Source organism: Monosiga brevicollis, genomic scaffold, assembly GCF_000002865.3.
Source record: "Monosiga brevicollis MX1 MONBRscaffold_38 genomic scaffold, whole genome shotgun sequence".
NCBI lineage: Eukaryota > Choanoflagellata > Craspedida > Salpingoecidae > Monosiga > Monosiga brevicollis.
Genome location: NW_001865075.1, coordinates 312,762 through 337,431, shown reverse-complemented (window position 1 = coordinate 337,431; position 24,670 = coordinate 312,762). Strand labels below are relative to the sequence as shown.

Sequence of the window (24,670 nt, the reverse complement as noted above, 5' to 3'; positions counted from 1 at the left end):
CTCTCTTCTCTCTTCTCTCTTCTCTCTTCTCTCTTCTCTCTCTTCTCTCTTCTCTCTCTTCTCTCTTCTCTCTTCTCTCTTCTCTCTCTCTCTTCTCTCTCTTCTCTCTCGGAATCTTCTCTCTTCTCTCTCGGAATCTTTTATCTCTTCTCTCTTCTCTCTTCTCTCTCTCTCTCTCTCTCTCTTCTCTCTCTTCTCTCCTCTCTCTCCTCTCTCTGTCTTTGTCTCTCTCTTTGTCTCTCTCTTTGTCTCCACACGCATGGAAGAGCTTGAAAGAACAAGATACCATTTCGAACGACTGAAATTGTATCACGATACATCCTCGTGAACATATTTTGGTTGTGACATTGTTTTTTCACTCGTGCACAAAGTGCGGTGCTTGCTACTGGTCAAAAGCACGCGCTTGCTTCTACGCACCCCCGACCACGACCCCCAGAGACCCACTGACATAACTGTTTGTCACGTGTGGCACTAAAAGCATGACGACGACACATTGCCGGTGTTGGCATGACTTGCAAAAATTCCCGAATATTATGTCCTTCACTACCCCTTTGATTCATATGGCACGAGCGCATGTTTGGCTGGTTGAGCCCATTGTATTCTTCCCCCCAACCTCCCTGGAACCTGTACACACTCTAACATTATTGTCGCAGTCCTCACGTCACCGTCCCCTGGGGATTCGTATCTCCTTGTCTCCTTGTCTCCTTGTCTTTCGAGTTACTCATGGGTTTCAGCCTAGTCCTTCAAGTCATGATTCAACACTTCGCAAACACCTTTTGATTTCGAGACCCTCACTCCTTGAGTGAGAATTTGTTTTTTAAAGGTTGGGATGGCAACCAAACAAGACATTTATTGGAAGTCACACGTCGCGGGGTAGGTGCAGCCTGAGCGCTGAATGATCAGCTGCGCCGCCCAGTGACCCGCACGCACGCACTCCTACCCAGACGGTCATTGATCGGCGTGAGTAAATATCGTCCCAAGCGATTTATGCATTTGAAGCTTACATCAATGGGCTTGTCCTGAACAAGCTGGCTAAGAAAGCCACCGACAAACGCATCGCCAGCACCGTTGGTATCCACAATCTTGTCCGCCGTCACAGCGTCCACGCCATACTCGGTGATCTGGCGACCCAAACGAGATGAGAATTTGAATCTGCCCAACCCATTTGTGTTGCTCGCAAAGAGCAAAAGTAAAGTCATGATGATGAAGCAACTATTTTTCTTACCTTGCCCTCAGTTGCAATGATAGTCGGGTGCGGTCCCTGAGTGATGACGGCAACACGAGCGCGCTTGCCCTCCTGGAAGCATGAACGCAGATGAAGGTTGGAAAAGCAGACCGCGACATGAGAGAAGAAGATGGGATGAAGCAAGTTGATCAAGCAAGACAATGATGTCAAATGAGAAAAAGGTACCTTGGGAAGACCAGCGATCTTGAGAGCAATCTCCTTGACGTCCGTGGTGCCCAGATCATTGGCCTCAGCAAAGGCGGCGGCCTCAGACTCGTTACCGAAAACAAAATCACTGAAGGCGAAATTCATCAATGACAGCAAGTCAGGCAAGGACATTGAAAAAGAAAATTAATGATGAATAAGATTCATTGCGAATCTGCGAATCTCATTCATCACGACTATGTTGAACTTACCAGTAAGGCAGGGCCTGGAGAAGAGGCTCCTTGAAGAATTGGTTGATGAAAGGAGCAGCCAGGTTCATGGAGAAAATCTAATATGAAGGATTCACACATTTGTGCAAATGTGTGAGAGATATTGAGGTGAAACGCAGTGCGCGTGGTCTAGAGTTGTGATAACAAACCTTCTCCTTCTCGCAAGCGTGCTTGGCCACGCGAAGGATGGAGGGCGGCGAGACGGTCAAGAAAAAGCCAGAAATGTAGAAAAATCGGGCATTGTCGATCAACTCTTGAATGTGCTGCGTCCGACCATGTGACCCCAGTGATGAGATTTACGGCGCTGTGGGTACTATGAATACCATGAAGCAACTTGGCGGATGCATTCGAGGGCAGCGAACCTTCTCCTCCAAGTGCTCAGCCTTGTAGTTGTTGGCTGCAGCGATGTTGGCCACCAGAGTACGCTCGTTGCCAGTAACAAGCACGGCGCAAGTGCCTATTCAAAAGAAGAAAGGTCATGGTGACGCAAATCGGTCACAATCGCGGCAATATGAATAGTCGAGGCGCTTATGAATCCCATTCCTTTCCGCATGCAAGTCGAAGAAACAGAGAGCAAAGTGACAAACCTGTAGTGGCAGATTCATCGTACATGTAGTTGACGTCGACGTGGCACCCGCCGGCGGCAGTCTCGAGCTGCTTGGCATAATCATCCTTGCCTGCACGCATGACAGGGCAGAGAGAGATTGATGTCAAATGTTTCGCTGGCAGTGAAATTCAGCCCAACGAAATACATATGGACTGCTGAAAAGGTCAGAGACGTACCAACGCAGCCGATGAAGGCGGTGGTCTTGGGCTCCTTCAGCATCCACTGGGCGACGCGGATCGAGTTCTGAGTGGCGCCGCCAGCGATGTACTCCACGGCGTAGTTGTCCACGAGCTCCTGGTAGCTGCATATCAAACAAACGGCAGGCTGGCATGAGATACGATAAGACCTGCTATTGGTTGCCACATGATCTCGTCGATAGACCGACCCTCGATGACAGCCAATGAGCCACCTACATGGGCAGATGCTTCTCCTCAGCCAAAATGGCAAGATTGGACTTAAGATCGTATCTTTGGAAAGACAAATATTTGACGAGTCGCGCCGGCGTGCAGCGCAAAGAAGACCAAGCCAGACGGGTAGGGGCGTCAGCAACCAATGATAACACGCAGACTGGCTGGATTGACTGTAACATCTTTGAAAAGAAAGATTTGACAGAGCACGGTGCCATTCTCAAACGAACTTTGCCAGCATGGCCTCGTCGACGTGGGCGGAAATGTCCAAGAGCGGGTTGCCCATACCCAGCAAAACTCCCTTGCCTAAGAACGAGGCAGAAGTGCGAGCGGGCAGGACTCGATCAGATGTGCAACCAGGAGCGTAACATGCAGGTCTGACGAGAGCGGCCAAGTTTACGCACTAAGAGCCATGATTGCGGTGCGGTGAAGATCAAAGAAGAGAGCGTGTGCGCAAATGAACCGTCTAAGAAGGAGGAGGTCAGATACGAAGCGTTGGCAGACATATCCATGAGCCGAACCAGACCAAAGCCTCCACCCACTCGAGTGTGTGTTTCGACCACGGATAACACTCGGGTGCTGACACGCACTCCACGTGAACAGCTCAACGCATGCACGCAAAAAAAAAAAAAACCCCTTTGTCACTCGAGAACGAGAGGGGCAAGGCTCGAGGCTAGCTACAATGCCATTAAATGCCACGGGCTCATCCAAAGCTACCCCCTCTTCGATACTTTTCGCACGGTACACACCCCAGAACCGTGCGGCGCTGCCCTTCCTGGTTCCATCAAGCCTTACCCGAGACGAAGAAAAGTGCGGCTCCAACATGTGCACGTCGAAGCCAGTGATGTTCTTACATTTGGTAACCCGGATCGGTGCATGCATGCCCGCCTTTCTCTCTCGTTACCTCTCAGCTGTCTGTAGTACTACAACGTGGTAGTTTACTACTTCTCTCTCTCACTCTCACTCTCACTCTCTCGCTGCACGCTGGAAGGAGCGGCTCACGGCGACCCTGCACATTGCCAACAAGGACATGTTGGTGCGCCACTTTGGGCGGGGGCTTTGGGTGTAGAGTCCTTTCAGCCAGTAAATTACCGTTATTTATGAGAACCATGAGTCACCCTTAGGGGTGGACTCCCTTCTTGGTGGGTATTGGTGTTCTGCTGTTGTTTTTCAGTGTTGTCGTTGGTTGTTGCTTTTCAGTGGTGTTTGTTCCTTTTGTTTCCCTGTTGTTGTTACATGTGGTAGTCGTGCTTTTCCTTTGTGTCTTTGCTCTTTATTTCTCTCTTTCTCAACCAATTCATTCTCTCTCACTCTCTCTCTCTCTCTTTCTCTCTCTTTCTCTCTTTCTCTCTCTCTCTATCTATCTCTCTTCCTGCTGTGCTCTCTCTTACCGATTCTAGCCAAGTGACGGCTCAAGCTTGAGTGCGATCCTGATGTGCTTCTTTCTCCTACGCGTGGTAATATTCCATTATCTGGCATCATCTTCTTGCTTGCTTGCCAATCAATCTTGCTGCTGGTGTCTCTGTGTAATCATCATCATCACGTAGTGGTCAACCAGGTCCCCGGCGGTCGCAGACGCTATGCGCACATCTTCCCCGAGGGTCCTGTAGCAGCAATGGTAATGCGTCTTCCAGCAATACAGTGCAGTGTTATCATAAAGTAAAATGAATGGAGCGTCCCTGTCTGTGTCAGTGAGAGAGAGTGAGAGAAGTAGGCACAGAGAGAGAAATAGCATTCAATTTTGTCTTTTTTCTGCTGCTTGTCCGTGCGGATGTTTGATGTCAGTGGCGTCGCCATCGATGGTGTCACGCGCTGGACGGCAAATGCAACTCGGGGCGGGGAGGGGACTCACGTGAATTGGCTTTAATAGCAATAGCTTGTCTCGGGTTTGAGGCCAAAGTGTCGTGCAATCTGCCATTTCCACTCGGCAGACATCGCGCTTGCACAGTGTGCCGAAACTGCCCATGCGCCATGCCGGCGTCGACTTGGGGTCTGCCCGAACAGCAGGCGATCCAAGCCCAGGTATGAGGGCTTTGCAGGAACTACTTGGACCTGAACTCGGATGGGATTTGAAGATGTGTGGATGCCCACCTGACATCCGAGCTTGCATCTAGCCAGGGCTCAAGACTGGTAGTTGGTTGAGCCAGATTTACATGCAGCTCAGCGCCGACTCATGCAAGCTGGGCCATCCCCTGCCTTTTCTTTTCTTTTCAGCTGGTTGCCTACTTGCAGCAGCCCTCCGTCTACAAGAGCCTGCTGACAGAGCTCGGTGATCCGTAAGATCCCTCACTGCCCCCGTCGCTTTCACCACACTGGCCTGTGCCATCGCCGCTGGTTAATTTTTGTGCACGTGGACTTGGAAACGATCAATTTAGCCTCAAGGATCGGACTGATTTCAAAATTACTCACATTGAGACCCACTGCGCCCATGTCTTTCTCTTGGGTGATACCATTGCCCTCAAGGTACGTTCAGTAATACGACCCAGTTCAGCTTACCCCAGGACATCCCTCGCAAATGCCCTTCGCCCGTCGCCCCACGTGCAGTTGTGCTTCTTGATGGCGGGGCATTTGTTCAAACTGTGCGCATCATGGGCTGGTGTGCTGGGATACACAGCTGCAAAAGGCCATTTTCTTCCCGTTTATGAACCTGGGCACGCTTGAGCGGCGACGCTCCACCACGCAGATCGAGGTTCGTACCTCCATCAAGCGACTCTGCCGATCATGCTGTTTGCATTTCCGCCTCACCGTAATACTGCAGTACGTTCGAAATCATCAATATACCCCAGAGCTCTATCGAGGTTTGGCTCGCACAAGCATTCAAGTGGACGCAAACGGTCAAGCCACAGGTCAATTCACGCCCCCGATCATGATCTTGACTACCAACGGTACGAGATTTATTCGATGACCGCTTTGCCTGTGCCTACAGCCCTTACCCGCAATGCAGCTCATTTTTGTGTCCCTTCCTTGGGTTGCAGAGCCGTCTGATGATGCAAATTCCCAAGACACTGCCAATCTACAGTCGTCGGGCGAGAATGCAGAGTACTTGGTCGTCATGCACCAATTTCCCCAGGATGCCCTCATGAGCGCCATCGCTGCTCGAGGCCAACTCCAGCCCAAACACCTAGATATGGTCAGGCTGCTGAGGCACAAGTCAGGATGGGAAAACTAGAAGCAAAAACTGTTTTCGGGTGCCTCCGTCCTCCATACACAAACCTTTCCCCCTCCGTCCTTAGCTGCCCTTTGTTGTTGCTCTTACATTTTGTCTGCTTCGCTCCCCCCACCCCTCCCTCACCACCACCACCGCTATGCACACAGTTGACTGACGCGCTGGTGCGTATTCATGCCCAGTGTGAGCTGATTCGCGACGAAGACTACGTCAAGCAAATGGACTGGATTGTCACCGACAACACACAGGAACTCCTACACTTTGCTGAGGTTGCACCACGTTCACTCGGCTATCCTTGGCCCCATGCCAGTCGTGCAACAGCGCACGTTCATCGCACCCACGTTACGTTCCTTTCAGGAAGGATTGGTTTCCCTCGACTGCGTTCAACGCTTGGCACAGCAGCAAGCTATTGCGCTGGACGCCGCTCGCCCCAGCCTACAGCGCCGGCAGGTGGAGGGCCACGTTCGGTGTTGCCATGGCGACTTGCACACGCGCAACATTGTGATTCTTCATGGTACGGACGTGGTGGGCTTCAAGATGTGCGGCGATGCCCATCGGAAGCACGCCACTCAAAGGGCGTCTCTATTTTGAGTCGTTCTCTCACTTCTTTGTTTCATATGGGCCACGTCCCCAACGGCCTTCCACTGATATAGACGAAGTATACTTGTTTGACTGCATCAGCTTCAACGACGACCTGACTCGAATCGACGTGCTCTATGACCTGGCCTTCCTTCTGATGGATCTGCAGCATCTTGGCCTCAATAAATTGGCCAACCGCTGCTTGAATCGGTGTGTTGCCCGTCACCCACGCTGAGGAAACTTTGCGTCCCACTGCGTGCCAACAACTGACTTTCAGCGCTTTTTGACAGCTATTTGGCTGAGACGGGTGATTATGAAGACGTGCATCTACTGCGCCTGTATACCAGTACGCGAGCAACCATTCGTGCAAAGGTAGGGTCTCGAGGTCAAAGGTGGTTATCATTGGACAAAATGGCAAAAAAAAAAAACTCAAGGTGCACACTTTGTGCTTGTGTGGTGCTGGCAAGTAGGTGGCCTGTGCATCCGCACCGGCGCTTCCGCCAGGCGATCACCACAAGCCATCAGTATGTGATTGTCGGCCTCTGCTCTTGCTACTTGCAAGGTGCAAGTTGGTGTAAATGGATGGCCTTGACAGGCGTGCATATGGCACACTACCCATGATGCTCTGTGTTTGCAGGCAGAAGCTCAAATCTACACTGAGCTTGCACTAAGCTTGCTAGCGGCACCACCCCCTGTGATTGTCGTGATTGCTGGCAACAGCGGCTCTGGTGAGCATACCTTGAGCTAGGGCCGCCCATTGGTGGCGCATAGGCTCAATGGGCTTTGGTGGACAAACGCTGTTGTAGGCAAATCCACGGTTGCGGCAGAGTTGGCCGGCAGCATTGGGAGCGGAATCGGTGCCATTCACGTCCGTAGTGACATTGTGCGAAAGCGGGTAAGGGTAATGAATGGAGGCTCGGCAGTGTTTGCCAGACTTTGACAATGTCCGACCCATACCCCTTGCTTTATTAGATGCTGGGTGTCTCGTCAGAGACTCGCCTTTCTGATGCTCACTATGTCGAGTCAGCGAGACGGCAGTGCTATGCCGCCCTGGTTGAATTGGCCAATAACTTGATTGCTGTTGGCTGCGGTGTCGTGTTGGACGCTACGTTTCAGGATACGTGGCAACGCGAGTTTATCAATGACTTGCGTGGTGCGCCTGTCAAGTGTAAGTGATGCTCAAAGGCAATGCAAGTTTCTAAAGCTCGACTAAATACATCAAGCTGGCTGCGCCACAGGCTTGACGACTGCGGACGTGCTTTTGGCTCATCCAAAAGTGGCATGATGCTTTGACCGTGCTGCATAGGTATCTGGCTCGATGTACCGCGCGCAACCCTGCTCGAAAGAATTCGGCTTCGAGATTCTGGACGAGATGCCAGCGATATGAACGCTAGCAAGTTTGAGAAACTCACCTTGCCACCCCCACCCACAAGTGCGCCTTGGGTTCACATCGACGGCGTGGGTGCGGTCGCTAATGTTGCGGAACGTGTGCTCAATGCCGTGGGTGCATAGCATACTGCGCATTGCGCTACCCATGCCGGTCAGCTTGATCTTTGGTTTTTGTTCTTGAAAGTACCACTACGACCTCCCCATTTGAAGCGTGTTAATTGATCTTGCTTTTGTCTCATACGTCAACATCACAACATTTGTGGAAACTTTGGACTACTCATCTGACACATGAATGAACCAGTGCCACAGATTTCTGGGCCTTGCATGTCAAGATTGCAATCATATTTGCGAGAAGGAATCAAAGCCCAACTCGAAGGCAAAGCTCAAAAGCTTATCTTAGTCATCTAAAAAGAGCATAGAAGAAGCAAAAACAACGACAGAAAAAAAAAACCCCCCAAAAAAACATCAAAAGAAAAAAAAAGCAGAGGGAAGGAGTCGTTCCATCCCAGAACGAGGTAGGGAGGCAAGCGTCATGAAAGAATCAATACTTGCTGATGGCACCTTGCATATCGTGCCAAGCTGGTCAGTAAAGCTCCGTCCATGCTCTGAGAAGGCAGCATCAGGGGTAAAGAAACTTTGAAGATCAACATGGCACGTTGTCCAGCTCGGCCAGTTGTTGCGGCAAGGCCCAGCCCTTCAAACGACCAGTTGTATTTCATCGACGAGTTCCGCATTGTCCGCAGAACTTGAGCCGATCGGACTCAAAACGCTCGCCGCACTCGGCTGCAAAGTAGGGAGGTCATGAGAGGACAAGGGGAAAGGCGCTTGCGAAGCAGATGCAGAACCATGCAGGATGCAAAACGTACTGCAGAAGCGCTTGATGCCACTCATGAGGTTTTCACCGCATGCACAACAAAATTTGGGGCGTGTAGCGGACCCCAAGCTAAAGGTGGGGTACAGCCAAACACATTGCACATGAGCTTTGACATGATCAAAAACCGTGATCTGTGGTCCAAGCGAACGAGGGGCATCCAATTCCTGCGCACCGCATTGAAGATCGCGAGCCCATACTAGAGGCACTGCCGCCACGATTACTGCGGTCCTTGTAGGATTTCATCATGATGTGGTCAAGTTCAGGCCGGCTCTTGTCAAAAGGGTATGCCAAGCTGCGAGCCAATCAGAAGCCAGTCGAGAGTGATGGGCGTGCGCTTGGAGTGTGTGCGTTGAAAGCGGCTGTTGGAATCAGGCGCAGGCGGGCCAACCTGTGACCATGGCCGTTGGTCAGCGTGGCCTCAAGATCAAGATGTAAGGGAGGCGAGGGAGAAGGCGTCTCCTGCTCAGAGCAGCTTTCCACCCTGAAACACACGCAGCAAGCAGGACATGTGAGCTGGTACAACGAATGCGCACGGAGATGAGGGCGCACCCTGCAGGTCCTGGTCACCCAAACCCGTACGTTGTAGCGTAAGGGGCCTCCACCGCATGACGAGAAGCGGTATTGGCTGTGCCATTTGTTCGGCGCACCGTGCTTGCACGTGCGCCACTGTCCGCAGGCACGCCCCGTCGTCTGTCATAATGATGGAAAACATGAAGAGCATCGATGTATACCGAAACAGGCATGAATCATCCGTCAGACTTGGGGGAGCGGTTCCACAAATGGAGCGATGGGGGGAGGAGGGGGCGGGGGAGGGGAGGATAAAACGAACCGGGGAGCAGCCGAGGATGGAGGTTGAGGTTTTGATGTTCGCTCGGGTGTGGGTTCGGAGTCATACCTTTGACCATTGATGGAAGGGGCCTGCTGGTCACCATAAGCTCTAGAGACGGCAGCGCGAAAAGTATCTTCTGAATGAGGATGCTGAAAGGAAAACAAAAAAATTAGCCAAGGGGAAGAGTCACAGGTCAGACTCAACATACCGTTGGTGTGCTGGGGAGGGCTGAACACTGGAGCTGGAACTCTTGGCACCGGGCACTATAAGGTGGAAAATCACCGCAGTCAGAATCCGATGGATGTGTTTACGCCCCTGGGGCATGCATGAGCAAAAGGCAGCTGCGAGGGACGAACAAGGGGGTTTGTAAGCGGTTCGGCGGCGCACTGCCTCTGCCTTGGCTCCTCCTTTGGTGGAACCGTTCCGCTTTATCGACGCACGCTTGGCCTATGCATCGAAAGAATTCCAATAAGACGAAGGGACCAAGATGAGAGGCAGTGTTGAGAAAGGCGAGGCGAGAAGTCCATGACAGGGTGACAGACAATCTTGTTGAAAACGGTGTGATGCGAGCCATTTTTGAGCGTGGAACCGGCATGGGGACAATTGTAAGCATGACCGACCTGCTCGGCACAAAACTTGATGTGGCGCTTGGCAGCATCCTCATTGAAACGACGGTTGCATGTAGGGCAGCTGACATATTCGGGGTGTTCATCGACTGTGGGTGGAGGAAGATCACGAATATCGCCTCCGGCTTTGAGATGCTGCACCGTGCAATCGAGGAAGGATGGCGCGAGGCCATACATGGGCGGAAGATGAGGTATTGGTCCAGCGTGGAGTAGGGTGACGATGAGGTGGACCGGGACTTACCGCCGTCACCTGGCGAGCAGCACGAAGGTTGGCCAAAAACTGCTCACGTTTACTGCGCCAGTCGCCCTGCTGTTGACAAGATGATGGCGTTAGGGACTACACCTGGGTTGAAGCTCGAGACCCGCATGGGCGGTTGGGCTGAGGCTGGGCGTACTTTGCTTGTTGTGGCAGGCTTGTTTGAGGTGGCAGGAGCAACGCTGGCGCGTTCAGGGGGGGGACGCGTGTCCGCGGTTTTGGCACGTGTGGGTTTGGCGACGGTACGTGTTGTTCTAGCAGGTATGATATTCAAGCAAAATTGGAAGGCAGAATGAGGCACGGTTTGTGAGCGAGGGATGACGTTGAAGTTGGCGGTGAAGGCTGCAAAAGAGACGAACCTGGCAGGTCGGGTAGTTGCGCTGGCTTGAAACCCTGTACCGGCCGGTTTGACCTCCAGCTCCTAGCAACAGCCATCATGGGAGTCGGCTATGAATTGAAGATGCGAAACAAAAAAAAAAAACTGTGGACGAGGGGAGGGAGCAGCAAGAGTCACGATATGCCAATGCCGAACCTCGACACGCTGGCGAGTGCTGTTAAAAGTACCGCGTCGTGCGGCATTGGCATGGGTTTTGGAACAGATGGGAGCATGCTTGCCCTGTCAAACGTGAGCAGGTACCGATTTGAGAAATCGTAAGTTCAGCACCGAGCCGGATCGCTGACGGGAGGGTGAGCCATGACAATGGTGGCTCACAAGGGCTTTTTCATTGAAGGTACGACCACAAGTACTGCACGGATGCAGTTGTACACGGGACATGGGGGCTTCCTGTGCAACGGCATTCCAGGAAAGCAACTTGATGAGCCCGCAAGGGAGACAAAGTGAAGATACCCAACCGACCAACCGATCAGCACGTCCACGTGCAGCGCGGCCGGTTGGTCGGTCGGCGTCTGCTGATTTCACCGCGGCGTTTGACGCTTCTGCAGGCGGTAGGAAGAGAAAAGTACGGGCGGCAAGCAAGCGTCCAAGCACGCACCTGAGAAAAGTCGATGTTGCCATCGTAGTTTTCATACTCCATCGCCATGTTGGTCGTCGCGCGTGTGCGCGCGCGCAAGTCAGGAGGAGCTCAAAGATGGGAGTGTGCCTGCTTCGCCTCGCCTCACACGCTCCCCCCCCCTTTCCACCGATGGCACACAAAGTCTCACCCTTCTTACTTGACGTGCAAGAACTCGCCGTCACCCCCTCCACACATACACCCCGACCAAAGCCAAGACGCAGACCGCTCAACGTCCCCGCGTCCCCCAACAAGCGTCACGAGATCCTCGAAAAAAAAAAAAAAAAAAAAAAAAAGAGAGAGAGAGAGAGAGAAAAATTTGAAAAACACACACACGCAGTTTGAACCAAGTTGAATGTCAGATAAAATCCTGACGACTGGTTTGGTTGGCAACACGATTATTAAACTTACCCCTCCTTTTTCAACACCATTCAGTTTAACTTGGAGGGGGCAAGTGAACGAGCTGGCTGAAGAGCGATTTGGCTTGTAAGCTTAACGATAGCGTAATGTTTTACACACTTTATGGAGCATTGATGATGCAACGCCCGCCAAGCACACAAGGTGTCCAAGTGTGCAAGTCCCTCCAAGGTGGACTGGTTGCTTAACCCGCGGGTAGAGTGAAACGGACAACTATAACTCACTTATCTTAGTCGATTACTTAATATTAATGTACATAAAATTACACATTCTTCCTTAATAGATCTGCATGTTCTATCCAAACATCTTCATAAACCTCAGATCCGTCGACATCTTCTAGAGCATGTGCAGCAACAAGTACCACGACCGCCGCCACCACGCCTCTATGGCAGCTCGCGGCACCGCGGTCTGCATTTTCCGACCCTCGATATCTTGTTGCTGCTGCTTGATCCGAGCTGCTCGCCGTCGTTGTTCCAAAGAGATTTGATTGATCAAACCGGTACAGTGCACCTGCCGTCCCTAGCCGAGGAAGAGGCAGCCGCATCGTTACCACGCCATGCATGTTCATCTCACTGCCGTTGGTCTTTTGCACCTGTCAAACACAACCGCTGCTTGCCTTCATCAGGTGTCATGGCTGCTGGTCGTCTTGCCCTTTGCGTCCTGGCCCTTGTTGCCGCGGTCGCTGCCTCGGTAAGACGATCCCTCCCTGCTTAAAGACTTGATGGACGGCGAATCGATCCTGGCGTTAGAGAGCGCTAATGGAGGAGAAGATGAACGCAGAGCATTGTGGCGCTCTTGCCTCCTTTTCCCGCTCACACTTGGCTGGGGTGTTGCATAAACTTGCACTCGGCAGTCGGACGACTATTACCTGCTGCGCCTTCAAGTCTGTGATGGCCAGCTCACCATCCACGGCCTCTGGCCTCAGGTTCGTATCCTGACCCGTCGCCCATTCCTCAGCAATTCGTGCCTTTGAGCATGCAGTCTTCGTCGCCTTCCAACCTCGCCCAAATACTTTGCTGACGATGTGTCTTGTGCGCCTCTCCCTCATGCAGTGGGCTCAAGAGTGCAACGGCTCTGCCTTTGACGTGAATCTCCTCAAGCCCATTCGCACCCAGATGGAATCAGACTGGCCCTCGTGCGTCGGCAACAACGGCAACGAAGACTTTGTACGTGCACGGCTTGCACCCACGCACATGCTCATACTGTATCCCTTTCTCATGGCTTCCGGCCCGTCTTGTCTCTTGCTTCATCTGATAGTGGGCTCACGAGTGGTCCAAGCACGGTACGCACCTGTCTCTGCCCGTGGCGACCCAAGCTGCACATGAACAGCTTGCTTGGCTTGGCCAGGATGATTGAGATTCATTTTGAGTCTTGTCCCACTTTCGGTTTTTTTTTTTTTTTTTTTTTTGCTGGACCATCGCTCGCCACAGGTACCTGCACCGGCCTGGTCGAGCTCAAGTATTTTGAGACTGCCCTTAACCTCTACAGCGAGGTTGTGAGCAACGGCCAGACCGACAACTGCTTTGACAAGGTGTGTCCGTGTCTGTGCTTGTGCTTGTGCCTGCGTCTTGAAAGCGTTGGCCCGTGCACGCTTGCATGCACACAATCCAAAACTTCGGCTCGCATGCTGTGGCTCATCCCCGTTTTTGAATCCCCGCAGTCGTTCAACAAGATCGACTGCCCCAACAGCAGCAATGGTCTCAAGAAGATCCGCATGTAAACGACGACAACCTAAAACAACCTGCATACCCCCCCCCCCAGCCAGCACCGACTGGCCCGCCCCGGCACCTGGAGCCACTTGGTGGATCATTTCTTGTCAAGGGCTTGTCTGTTGGTCGTCACAAATGGTGACCCAATGTATGCCCCGACCTTGTTTGTTTCTTTCCCGTGATGTCTTGCCTCCTGCCTGGTTTTGTTTGCTTTTTTTTTTCTTGTCTTTTGTTCCCTCTATCCTTGTTCATCTTTGTCTCGCTCTTGAGTATTAGTTCGCCGTCAAACCTTGGTGTCTTCTCTTTCTCTCCCCGTGTTCTTCCCAACGCTGCTGTTCGCATTGCGCCAGCCATGTCATGTCGAATTGATTCCCCATAAAACTTTCTGACATTCCATGTGGCAAATTGTCAGCATTTACCGGTCAGACGGCTGTGAGCGGTTCTGCGCGGGACGGACGGACGCGCGCTGCATTCAGGGGTGGCAAGGGCAGCGTGCCCTGCATTTGTAGGCAGTGGTGTAGCGGCGTACGGAGACTTCTCTCAGCCTGCCCCGTTGCTCCTCTATCTCCATGAGCCGTTATGGTCAATGGTTGTATTGAGAAGCGTTATAATAGACTGTTGAGTCTGCTTTCGCTGCGAAAAAAAAGTGTCAGCGCATCTAGGTGCGGACGGCCCGCGGGTGATCATGCGGTGAAGGGACGGAACTGAAAGCTTGACGGCTTCGGCATGATGGAGGTGCTCGACTTTTACCAGCACAATGATACCAAGCACGCCGTCATGATTGCCAACATTGATGGTCGGGTCAGTCTCATACGCGGACGCAGACCCGCTCTGACGCTCGAGCCCCACTCAACCCATGTGCTGCTGCTTGATCGCCGCCCTGTGTGGACTTGATTTGACTAGGCCAGTTACCGTCACATCCTCAGCATTTTTTCAAAATTTGGCTACATTACACATCTACACGTAGGTTCATCTTCGCCATTTTGGCCCACGCGCCGGTGCTCATGCACGCATGCCTCACCCTTTCCGACATGAATGGGACAGGTGGACAGCCACAAGCAAATGGCATTTGTCACCTATCTCCTGGCACATAATGCGGGGTACGATTGCGCTGCTCAACGCAAATAATGCCTCCCTCTCAATCCGCCTACTCTACCTTTGCGGCTCTACAGCTCCTCGAAGCAAAACTCACCTCAACATCCCTTGCTCCATGATTTTCCGCTGCTGTAGAAGAGCAGTCGTTGAAGCTGCTCGCAAGCCGATTCGATTAGGAGAGCGTCGCCTTGTGGTGAAGCCATCTGTGCGCCATTCTGACCCAAATGAGGTTTGCATACGCCTTGCTTTGCTATTGTATTCAGGCCACTCCCTCGTCCGTTTTTCTCAAAACACTTTCCTACTTGACGGTTTCGCAGCGTCCATATCAACTCTCCATTTGGCATTGCCTCTCCATTTGGCAACACTGTTTTGGCTTTGATGCCATCGATATTGAGGCATGTCTCAACCTTTAGGCATGCAACCATACCGTGTTCGCAATGTCTCTGTGCCCGCCTCGCTCTCTCTCTCTCTCTCTCTCTCTCTCTCTCTCTCTCTCTCTCTCTCTCTCTCTCTCTCTCTCTCTCTCTCTCTCTCTCTCTCTCTCTCTCTCTCTCTCTCTCTCTCTCTCTCTCTCTCTCTCTCTCTCTCTCTCTCTCTCTCTCTCTCTCTCTCTCCGGCTGTTTGCTGTCATACACACGGTCACTTCCCATTGTACCCTTGTCTTGACGTCAGGTCATCAATTTTTCCAGCCCTGGTGACCCATCGGCCAGACCTAGCTCAGAGGGCAATCTTCACCTACGGGCGCACATTCGCGTGCCTGGTCTTGCGACCTGTGTTGATGGCCAAGCGACAACCAAGGATGTTACGGCTTTTTTTGCGGCCTGCTCTGACAATGCAACAATCGCTCACAAGGTTCGGCAAACTGGTTCGCTCACTCTTGCTGCACTCATCTTGCCGTGCGCCTCTCATCATATCTTATACCGCATCGGCTTGGCCGGCCCAATATCTAGTTGTTACCCGCCAGTGAAATCACCAAACCTGCGATTTTTCGACGCATGGCCTGGAATTTGGCAATGCGGGATGTCTTTGATCAAGTACGCTGATGATTCTCCAGGCGAAATTCGCACCTTACAATACGCGCCCCTGATTGAATCTCATGACTTTGGGTTTCTTGTGCGCGCAGCTCCGAATCGTATACCTACCCGACCACCGTGGTTTTCAGCCTCTGATCGTGCCTCGACAACACTCCGCGATACCATACCTACCAGAAGAAGAACTTAAGGATATCTTTACGGTATGCCGTTGTCCCCTGCTTGTCCTGCGAGCTGTGAAGCCCTCGGTTCGGTCAAAACACTCGGCACCCTCACGACTTGCATGTCGATTAGGACGAAATCGACCTTCTCGACCCCAAGACCGAGGCTGCCCTGCTACACGAGGAAGCTGCCGTTTTTGCCGAGTACCACGACGCACTGGAGGCCGACGAGCATGAAGAGGCAGCGTGACAATGCATCAAGCGCATTCTCTCTCGATGTAAACAACTACAATTAGACATGTTAACATTAATAACAAAATCATATTCCTCGAGACCGCGACTCGTGCTTACTAAGAACATTCTTTTGGCGTGTTCAAACATGCAAGGCCGACGGATAGTCGAACCTTTGCACCATATTGTTGTGTGATTGACATGTGAATCATGAAAAATTTAATATGATAGAAATTGCAAAAAAATTACGATGAATTTAGTTGAAAATGTAAAGTTCGAAAAATCATCGCTACATGCATTGTGACCATCGGGACATCGAGCTGAAGCCTTGAACCTCGCACGCAGGATAGACTTGCGTGATCATGGAAAAGATGTTCGTACTTTATAAGGTCGGCGCGATCTCTGATATCAGCTGGTCTTGTCTTGACATGACATAGAATAACTTTGTCCATTCGGTGTAGGCTGTCGCGCCCTCTCTCATGAGTCACCACAGGATGGAGCGTGTCAGGTTTGACGCTAACAGAGAGTTTAACTCGCACGACTGAAACAAACCCTATTCAATCTCAATTCAAATGTCAAGAATGAAACGAGTCCACTATTGAAGAGTCTAGACGGCCTTTTCCGGAATTCGATCTCAAGAGCAAACGAGGCGAGCGGCCAGGCCAGAGAATAAACACCTCGGACATTTTCCTTCTGGTCCATGCGAAGAGCCGTCACCCCAAAGGCAAGGTCGGAAGTCGTTTCTATGAGGGCTGATAACGGTCGCTCGTCGTCGAAATTAGGCCGAACATGCCTACAATCATAAAAAAAAAAATAAAATAAAAAATAAAATAAAAAATGGGAACAGTATTGGTCATGAGATGGGGCACAAAGAATTGGTCCCGCTTGAATGCTGCAAAGCCAGCCCTTGCTGAGAGCGAATAACGCACGTCGTTTTTGACGAGGTGCAGGTCCAAGCTCCGCGTCGACGGCATCGCGTGTGAGCCCATTGTTCAAGGGAGTGTCGGAGGCAACCAAAGACTTGGGACGACCCAACCCTATGCATAGCTACAGTGAGGCGAGCACGGAAACACACAGAATCCCAGGTCGAATGCCCAAGCGGCCCACCCAGGGTGACAAATCGCCTCGTCTTGAAGAGGCATCATCTTACGGCCTTGAGTTGGGCGCATTTGCACCGAGTCTGCCATCGTTGGCTCATCCTGCTCTAGGTGGGTAGGTTCGGGTGCCATGGGCAACACATCGCGCTGTGACAAAAGCGTCCGCTGGCCTGGTCGACGAGCATGACCCGATGAAGTGTGCTCTTCAGGACGCTCAATGCCACCAAGCATGCCTTGATAAGACTCTCCCGTTCTATCAAAGCCAAACCCCCCGAGTAAGCACTGCAGCATCATCCGCGGCATCATGCCAAGCATGGCCAGACGCGTCTGAAGAGACGGCCTGATTGGATCGGTCGCTCACTGACCGCTCTGGAAGCAATGTCCGGGCTCGATGTAAGCCACTGCCCCCATCCGTGAGGAAGGCCAGTGGGACAAATCCCGAATCACCCTCCTCCGACTATGCACCGGGCCGCGAACACGGGATCAGGGCCGGAGAGGCGTGCAAGTACACACACGAGTAAACAGGGCCACAGAGGAGCATATTCTGCAAGCACACCTGAGCTCTGACAAAACCATCGGGCCGGCTACGACCGCCCACATTGACCAGCAAGCGATCGCCTCGGCGCAAGGGCAGCTGGTCCTCAACGGGAATTGTGGTGTTTGTGCCATCGCGACGCGGATCATAGTCCAGCTTTGCGACCATCTGCTTGGAGGCACCGGCTAGGTGTGCGGATCGTGCCCCACCTCGGTCCCTACTCGGATGCAATGCAGAGATACGATACGACACGAGAAGGTTAAGGGCCGAGGGCAAGACAGCAATGCAATCACGAGGCAGCATGGAGCGGCGTTGACGCGACAAAGCACGCCTGTGATCTGATCAAATTAACGTACCCGCCGCGTGTCATGTCTCGTGGACTTGCCATCTGGCCCAAGAGGTGGGTGCGAGGCGTCTGGTAGGGCGAGTTCATGGGCTCAAGGTAATCATAAGGCACCAGGCCACGGGCATTGTTAATGCGGACTTCCACCAGCCCATCCGGTCGAGGAGGGCCTAAAAGTGTGACAGCGTCCGACGCGCGCATTGGAATCTCCCTGATCAAATTGCAGCACAAAGCAACAATAAAGCGATCGTAGTTGAGAAACAGGCGCTCCATCAGCCAACGATGCAAGCCTCAATTACATACCCGGGCTGAGCGGCGGCATCCGGTTCATGGTCGTAGATGGCAATGTATCGGCGGGGGCGATCACCCGTAGACGCCGAGCGAGATGGGCCCATGTGAGGACCACGACGCTCAGCAGCACCGGGCCCATGCCCAGAGGCATGCAGGCTACGCGAGCCGTGCATCGGAGAGTGTCCCTCTGGGCCGGCACTTGCTCCGTTGTTCCCAGCGCGAGACCACGAGTCAGGCCGCCCCAAGCGTGACGCTGCTGAGCGACGAGGATCTTGCCGACCACCCTCGACTGGCCCAAAGCTAAGCAAACACGGCCGGTAAGCTCGTTCCTAGGTACCAGGGATAGGCCTAATGCATACCCACCTCATGGAAGATACGGAGGCACGACTGGCCGAGCCGTTTTCTTCAGGTTGCTTGAGGCGCTCAAGCAGTTCTTGCTGGCGTGGTGAAATTGCCGGCTGCGCCTCCTGACCAAACTGATGTTTGTAAGTCGCGCGGGGAACATAAAGAGGCAGTCCGAAGACAGTGAAAAAGTGTCTGCCAAAGATCAAGGGCATGAAGAGTACTCATCGCCTAGGACAAACCTGCTTCTTGGCACGATCCACGGGAATAAGAGGCCCCAAGCTTTTCAAGTATGGAATAGTGACCTGTGACACTGGAATGCCTAATAGCTGAGCCAGAAGGTGACGCAAGGCATCCAGCTCGTCTTCAAGCTATGTGTGCCAGCCAAAACACGAAAGGTCAAGTCAATGGCAGTAGCTTTGACCAAGAGAAGGAGAGGGAGAGGAAGAGGGAGAGGGAGAGGAGAGAAAGGGAGAGAGAGAGAGAGAGAGAGAGAGAGAGAGAGAGAGAGAGAGAGAGAGAGAGAGAAAAGAGAGGAGGATGGATGCTCTCAACAGGCCAATATAAACGTAGCTTTGTCTATGAGTGACGTACCTCGCGAATGCGTTGCTTGAGGCGAGCAATCTCCTCATCACGATCGTTCAAATCGCGGCGGAGCTTGGAATTCTCTCGCGAAAGGTCGTTGCGATCCGCCTCACTTGCACGAAGGCGCTGCTGAAGAGCGTCCATTTCACCGTCTACATCGCGTGTCTAAGTTGACGCATCCACAAGCCGTGAGAGGTTCATGTGTTCATCTGTACGAGTGAGAGCTCTAATTTACCTGGCGTTGGGCGTCACGGAGGGCGCGCTCACGATCGGCGAGCTCGCGGGTGAGTGCATCGTTCTTTGCCTGCAATTCATCACACTTGGCCTATTAAACGGCCCATCACATACACATTCAAGCACAGGTGTGAGTTGAGCACCAGTCCAGTCTGCCACACCTGGCGCTCTTGACACCGAGAAATGAGCCAAGGCACCCAACCTGTGCATCATCCAGCTTGCTTTGTAGCGCCTCGCCAGCTCGCAGGTCCTCGGTCAGCTGACTGCGATCTCGAGAGGCTGAATCTAGGGCTTGAGATAAACGCCGAATGTCATCCTCAGCCAAACGGAGATGTTTTTCCAACTCACGATTCAGGTCCTTCTCGCGCGCCAATTCTCGTGCCTGCTCGTCCTCACGGGCCCGACTCGCGTCACTTCGGTGGCGCTCCTGGTGCGCCACATCATCCGCATGGCGCTTTAGGTTATCGCGCTCAGTTTCCAAGGCAGCATTTTTGGCACGCTCAGCGTCAAGCTGTGCCTGAAGTTCAGTCAAACGATCCTCAGCTGCCCGTCGACGTGCAGCTGCTGCGTCCACCTGCGCTGTCAGGTCGGCATTATCCGCTTCTAGGGCTCGCAGCCGCTGCTCAAGCAAGGCTAAGCTCTGATCTTTGAGTCCAATTGTGCGCTGGAGCTCGGCTTCATTATTGGGTGCCGCACGCTCTCGCTGCACAATGGTTCGCTCCTCCACCAAGGAATCCTCCAGGCGTGACTTTTCAGCACGCACGCGAGCCAGCTCCTCCTCAAACCGAGCCCGCTGCTTGTCCATGGCTTCGGCCATGCGGGCGTTTTCTTCGGTCAGGATATCCAAAGCTTGCAGGGCCTCGTTGTACGAGCGACGCGCCTCTTCCAGCTCGTCGCTCTCGTGTTTGGGCTTTCGACGGCGGTGGCGGCGTTCACGAATCTCCAGCTCGTAGATCTCTGTTTCCTTGCACTTCAACGTGCGTCGAAGATGGTCATTCTCCTCCTCATGACCGTCGTGCGGGTTGCCCGCAGTGTCGATGGTCACGTCCTCCTCTAGAATAGTCAAGGCGTGCTCGATGTCTTGATCAGTGGAGCGGACTGTCTCCAAGACCATCTCGCTGTGTTCATGGTAATGTGTGTTGGCGCGACCGCCTTCCTTCTCGCGGCGGGCCGCGGCCTCTGACAACACGTCTTGGGCTGCAGAAATGGAGGCGCGTGAATGACCACGGGCTCGCCGCAGTGCATCCATGGCCGCCGAGCGCTTCTCAAACACGCGCCTTCGTTGCTGTTCGCGCAAGCGATCGTTTTCAGCGCGCAGCTCCTGGAGGCGCGCCAGGGCATCTTCAAGCTTGATTTCAAGATCGCTTGGAGGCTGACTACTGCCCGTACGCTGTGCGCGCAAACGGCGTTGAAGATCCTCGATATGCTGTGCGCTTGCCGCCAGCTCAGCTTCCAAGCGAGCTTGTTGTTCGTGGGTCTCAGTTCTTTCAGCAGCCGCGCGGTCGCGCGCCGTCTCAAGCTGACGGCGCAGATTGTCAACCTCCGTCTCCAATCCTCTCGTCCGGGCTGGTAATTCGTCAGTGCCGACTGCGATCGCTGCGCTTGCTTTACCAGGCGCAAAAGAGGGAGTATGGGCAGGAGTTCCCACATTTTGAGCGTTTTGCTGTCGCAGCTCAGCAATCTCTGCTTCCAGCACTGCATTGCGCTCGGCAGTACGGTGTAGTTCCTGGCGTGCCATGGCATCCTTGGAGGTGTCCCCTCCACGGCTTGAGCCGGGTCGCGAGGCTGCCCTGTCGCGCACCTCGGCCAGTTGAGCCTTGGTCTGACCTAGTTCGCGAGCAACCTCCAGCGTGCGTGCGTTGGCACTGTGGTTGGCATCCCGTGCAGCACTGGCTTCCTGGCGAGCTGCCGTGAGTTTCTCCTGCAGTTGGCGGGTTGCTTCTGCCGAACGTACGGTTTGGGCTGAAGCAGGTTGATGCAGTGCGTCATGAGACGCTTCTGCCATAAGCTGAGACAATCGCTCTGCCAGCGTTGCATTGTCTGCCTGGCACGCAGCCAAGTCCCGCTGCAAGCGCCGACGTTCGTCGGCATGCGCGCTGCGCTCGTCAAAGGTTTGTGCGCGCAAACGAGACAAGCGGCCTTGCGCAGCTGCTAGCTGCCAACGTGTGGCAGCTAGCAGCGAGCGTAGGGGGCCGGTAGAGGCGGTATCATTTGCAAGGTCCTCGGAGACTTTGGCCTTCTCGGGCGTAGCTTGAGGCTCTTCATGCCCCTCTTTGTTCGCACTAGCATCGCCATCAGCTGCGTCAGCAGCTTCCATGGCCAGCAAGCGGTTGCGCTCAGCAGCTGTGCCGTATGTGGCACCGGCGCCTGCAATGGCATGATCAAGACGATCTGCGCGAGCGCGCTCAGCGATCAGACGCTGCTGTAGTCCGGCACTTTCTGCAGCCATGACGTCAGTCTGCTCCAGCTGAGCCTCGAGGTGTGCTTGGCGTGCGCGCGACGAGATGAGCGCATGCCGCAGGCGTGCATTTTCTTTGTGCAATGCCTACAAAGCGAGTGATTTGTGACCTCTTGAGTTTGGCGAAGTACGAAAAGGATTTTATGTGTCACGGGGTAGGCACTTGACGTTGACGATTCAAGTCAGGCCCAAATTAAGTGCAAACCTGGGTGCCCACATCGCCACCTTGCGTAGCTGAGGCCAGCTGGTCGTCCAAGTGGTCCAGTTCGCGTTGTAAGGCTTTGGCTCGACTCTTCTCCTCCGCAATGGCTGTCTGGGCTGCTTGGCTATGGAGCAGCAAGAGCCAGCACACAATAGCAGACATTGTCAGATGTGGCTAGGGCAAGCATCGCAAGTTCTGAATCGCGACTCCAAGCAAACCATCGAGGCTGAGCCGCCTGGCTCTCAGAAACATACGCGGCGTGCTGCGCCGTTTGCAGGCGCGAATTGAGTTCTGCGTTGCGCTGGACAACATCATCCAGTTGGAGATGCAGGTCCTTTAGCTCCTGTTGAGACGGATACACATGGTCCAAAAGTCAGGTGGTTAGAGCGGACAGCTAAAAGAGAGATTGCAAGCGCATGAATGCCTTTGGAGCCAATCGGGGCAGCATTGACGAGAATATTGGCCAAACCTTCTCCATGTGTGTATTTGTGGTTTGTCCGGTGCCGGGGGCAGTTCGATCTTGCAAGCGCCTAACGAGTGGTTGCGTTCAAGGGCGTCGAGTGTCAGTTGAAAACACATGCCCGTGGCCAACCAAGACTTGATTGCTACGGTGCACGTTTTTGTGGGTGTCCCTTGCTTTTCTCTTCGGCAAAAAGTGGGAATCAGACAGACCGCTCGAGCTGAGAGGTTTGGGCACGAAGGACTTGATCGTTGGCTTCCCGACGGGCATTGGCGGCTTCCGCCTAGTGGTTGAGTCCAGATCAAGTCCGAATATGTGGCGAAGGAACAGGCATGCGTATGAGCAGGTTGATCACTAAGGCTGACAGTGATGTTGCAGTCATACCTGGCGGTGGGCTTGGCGTAGCTCCTCGGCAAGTTTTAAAGCAACGGCTCGTTCAGCTTGTAGCTGATCATCCAACATATCCCTATGTTCCTGGGACAGTTGCAGGGCGCGAGCCAGCTGATTGGGATCCGCCTTTAAAAGCTCATCAGCACTGCCATCCGTGTTTGCGGCCTCAAGCTATCAGGAGAAGAAACGGGTTGGCCCGGCATGAAATGGAGGTGTCGTGAGCAGGTTGGACGGCGGGCAAGGTGGAAGGCGGTCTTTATAATTCTCAAAGCGTGGGCGAGCAAAGCACGAACCGCATCCAAAAGACGTGTTTGACGTTGCAGTTGATCGCGAAGCATGCGGAGCTCTTCTTGGCGCTTGGTAGCCAAGTGGTCGGCTTCCTCGAGCTGGGCGTTGAGACCCTGCAGGGTCTTGAGCTCAGCTTCAGTCGAGCGCAACTTGGCCTCTAGTTCGTCACGATCGGTGGCGGTGGTTGCAACTGCAGCGCTTGGGGTTGTGTTGCTGGCCTTGGTGGGGTTGTCATGTAAGCGGTGATCAAGACGATCAGCTCGTTCGCGCTCGCGCGCCAGCGCCTCTTCGGCTTGCTGGCGCAAGGCATCAGCAAGAGCCAGGGCACCCTCGAGGTCTTCCAATCGGGCCTGTACAGCTCCCGAAGGAGCAGCCTCGGTAGACTGTGGCTGGGTGGCGGCCTTTGGTGTGGCGGCCTCACGTCGCTCACTAGATTCCAGCTGAGAGAGTGTGCGAGTACGAGGGTATGTGCGGGAGAGGCGAGAAGGCGTTGGATGAGAGGCAGAACCGAGCAGCCCGAAGGGAAGAAAGTTGATGCAAGGCCAAACTGAAACGGGGGTCAAGTCCAACCTGAGTGCGCAAGCGGACATTTTCGGCCTGAAGGCGATCGAGTTTGACGTGAAGCCGAGAGTTTTTCCACTTGAGGACAAGCATTTCCTGAAGCAGGGTCTGTTGGATTTGATTTGTGGGCGCTCCTGCGGCACCAACGTCATGAGGACCAAAGGAGATGCTCGGAACTGCGCCGGATGCTTGTCCAGCTTGCTGAGCTTTGAGAATGCGCAGCTCTTCTTGTAGCGGCGCGAGCTCTCGCTCTGCAGCTTCGCGAGCCGCCATGGCAGCTGTGAGCTGCTGGATCAAATCAGCACGATCTGCGCCATGTTGCTCCACGCGAACTTGTTGCAGCTCTCTGTGTGGCGTGTGTCAAGGTAGCGAATCAGGTCAGGCCGCGGTGGTGAGTATCTGGATGGACATGCGGATGATATCGGAAAGGCGAGCGCGAAGTGCAAAGAGCCCAAGGCATGATGAACTGACTCGGCATGACGGTCAGAGGCGAGGCGCAATGTGTCAGTCTTGCTCTGCAATGCCTAACACCAGATGTTTCCGATGCAGATGACCATCGTAAGGGTGGGTTGCCATGAAGCTCAAAGTTGGTCTCCTTCTCCTTCTTGTTCACGAGGGAGGGTGCGCTGAGGAGTGGTGGTACCAACCTCGCGCAGCTGGGCCAGCTCAGAAGCTTGGCGCTGTATGGTAAGGCGAGCGTCTGCGAGCTCGCCGTGGGCGGGATCTTTATGATCGGGGCCCATGGCGCCGATCCCGCACTCAGCCGTGGTTCTTCAAGCTCTCGAGGCCATGCATCAGTGCCTGCAGTGTGTGCTGTCCCAATCCGCCAGCGTGAATC

At 53.6% G+C, this 24,670-nt stretch overlaps 6 protein-coding genes across 6 annotated transcripts; 3 read left to right on the top strand and 3 right to left on the bottom strand.

Annotated features, from left to right (window-relative positions):
• Window positions 1-742: 742 nt before the first annotated feature.
• Window positions 743-3,140, bottom strand: MONBRDRAFT_39088 (uncharacterized protein). The gene is made up of 12 exons (XM_001750208.1): window positions 3,078-3,140; window positions 2,904-2,979; window positions 2,680-2,733; window positions 2,443-2,567; window positions 2,247-2,336; window positions 2,022-2,116; window positions 1,809-1,922; window positions 1,642-1,718; window positions 1,412-1,520; window positions 1,226-1,297; window positions 1,005-1,121; window positions 743-936 (listed from the first exon to the last, which is right to left on the bottom strand). The coding sequence occupies exons 1-12, from the start codon at window positions 3,085-3,087 to the stop codon at window positions 850-852; spliced, it is 1,026 nt and encodes a 341-aa protein (XP_001750260.1). The 5' UTR covers window positions 3,088-3,140; the 3' UTR covers window positions 743-849.
• A 1,504-nt stretch (window positions 3,141-4,644) lies between these two features.
• MONBRDRAFT_29790 (uncharacterized protein) lies at window positions 4,645-7,930 on the top strand (the record flags this gene model as incomplete). The annotated part of the gene is made up of 15 exons (XM_001750249.1): window positions 4,645-4,695; window positions 4,888-4,949; window positions 5,049-5,136; window positions 5,288-5,362; window positions 5,432-5,558; window positions 5,649-5,803; window positions 5,989-6,118; window positions 6,150-6,353; window positions 6,493-6,628; window positions 6,709-6,790; window positions 6,889-6,942; window positions 7,056-7,146; window positions 7,225-7,313; window positions 7,391-7,586; window positions 7,725-7,930. 15 exons carry the CDS (start codon window positions 4,645-4,647, stop codon window positions 7,928-7,930), a joined length of 1,746 nt encoding a protein of 581 aa, XP_001750301.1.
• A 1,054-nt stretch (window positions 7,931-8,984) lies between these two features.
• MONBRDRAFT_34500 (uncharacterized protein) lies at window positions 8,985-11,483 on the bottom strand (the record flags this gene model as incomplete). Its single annotated transcript, XM_001750207.1, has 12 exons — window positions 11,385-11,483; window positions 11,105-11,176; window positions 10,925-11,008; window positions 10,752-10,813; window positions 10,532-10,646; window positions 10,378-10,443; window positions 10,131-10,271; window positions 9,867-9,957; window positions 9,719-9,773; window positions 9,511-9,618; window positions 9,261-9,371; window positions 8,985-9,069 (listed from the first exon to the last, which is right to left on the bottom strand). The coding sequence occupies exons 1-12, from the start codon at window positions 11,430-11,432 to the stop codon at window positions 8,985-8,987; spliced, it is 1,038 nt and encodes a 345-aa protein (XP_001750259.1). The 5' UTR covers window positions 11,433-11,483.
• A 966-nt stretch (window positions 11,484-12,449) lies between these two features.
• On the top strand, window positions 12,450-13,539 carry MONBRDRAFT_29788 (uncharacterized protein; the record flags this gene model as incomplete). The annotated part of the gene is made up of 6 exons (XM_001750248.1): window positions 12,450-12,509; window positions 12,673-12,744; window positions 12,872-12,985; window positions 13,077-13,101; window positions 13,250-13,350; window positions 13,480-13,539. The coding sequence occupies 6 exons, from the start codon at window positions 12,450-12,452 to the stop codon at window positions 13,537-13,539; spliced, it is 432 nt and encodes a 143-aa protein (XP_001750300.1).
• A 718-nt stretch (window positions 13,540-14,257) lies between these two features.
• Window positions 14,258-16,065, top strand: MONBRDRAFT_29787 (uncharacterized protein; the record flags this gene model as incomplete). The annotated part of the gene is made up of 9 exons (XM_001750247.1): window positions 14,258-14,329; window positions 14,432-14,491; window positions 14,573-14,628; window positions 14,759-14,852; window positions 15,037-15,274; window positions 15,411-15,475; window positions 15,574-15,657; window positions 15,747-15,857; window positions 15,949-16,065. 9 exons carry the CDS (start codon window positions 14,258-14,260, stop codon window positions 16,063-16,065), a joined length of 897 nt encoding a protein of 298 aa, XP_001750299.1.
• Window positions 15,991-24,105, bottom strand: MONBRDRAFT_12387 (uncharacterized protein; the record flags this gene model as incomplete). Its single annotated transcript, XM_001750206.1, has 11 exons — window positions 15,991-16,101; window positions 17,700-17,898; window positions 18,035-18,191; window positions 18,325-18,641; window positions 19,475-19,543; window positions 19,635-22,018; window positions 22,137-22,257; window positions 22,388-22,476; window positions 22,978-23,154; window positions 23,277-23,711; window positions 23,842-24,105. 11 exons carry the CDS (start codon window positions 24,103-24,105, stop codon window positions 15,991-15,993), a joined length of 4,323 nt encoding a protein of 1,440 aa, XP_001750258.1.
• Between the last annotated feature and the right edge of the window lie 565 nt (window positions 24,106-24,670).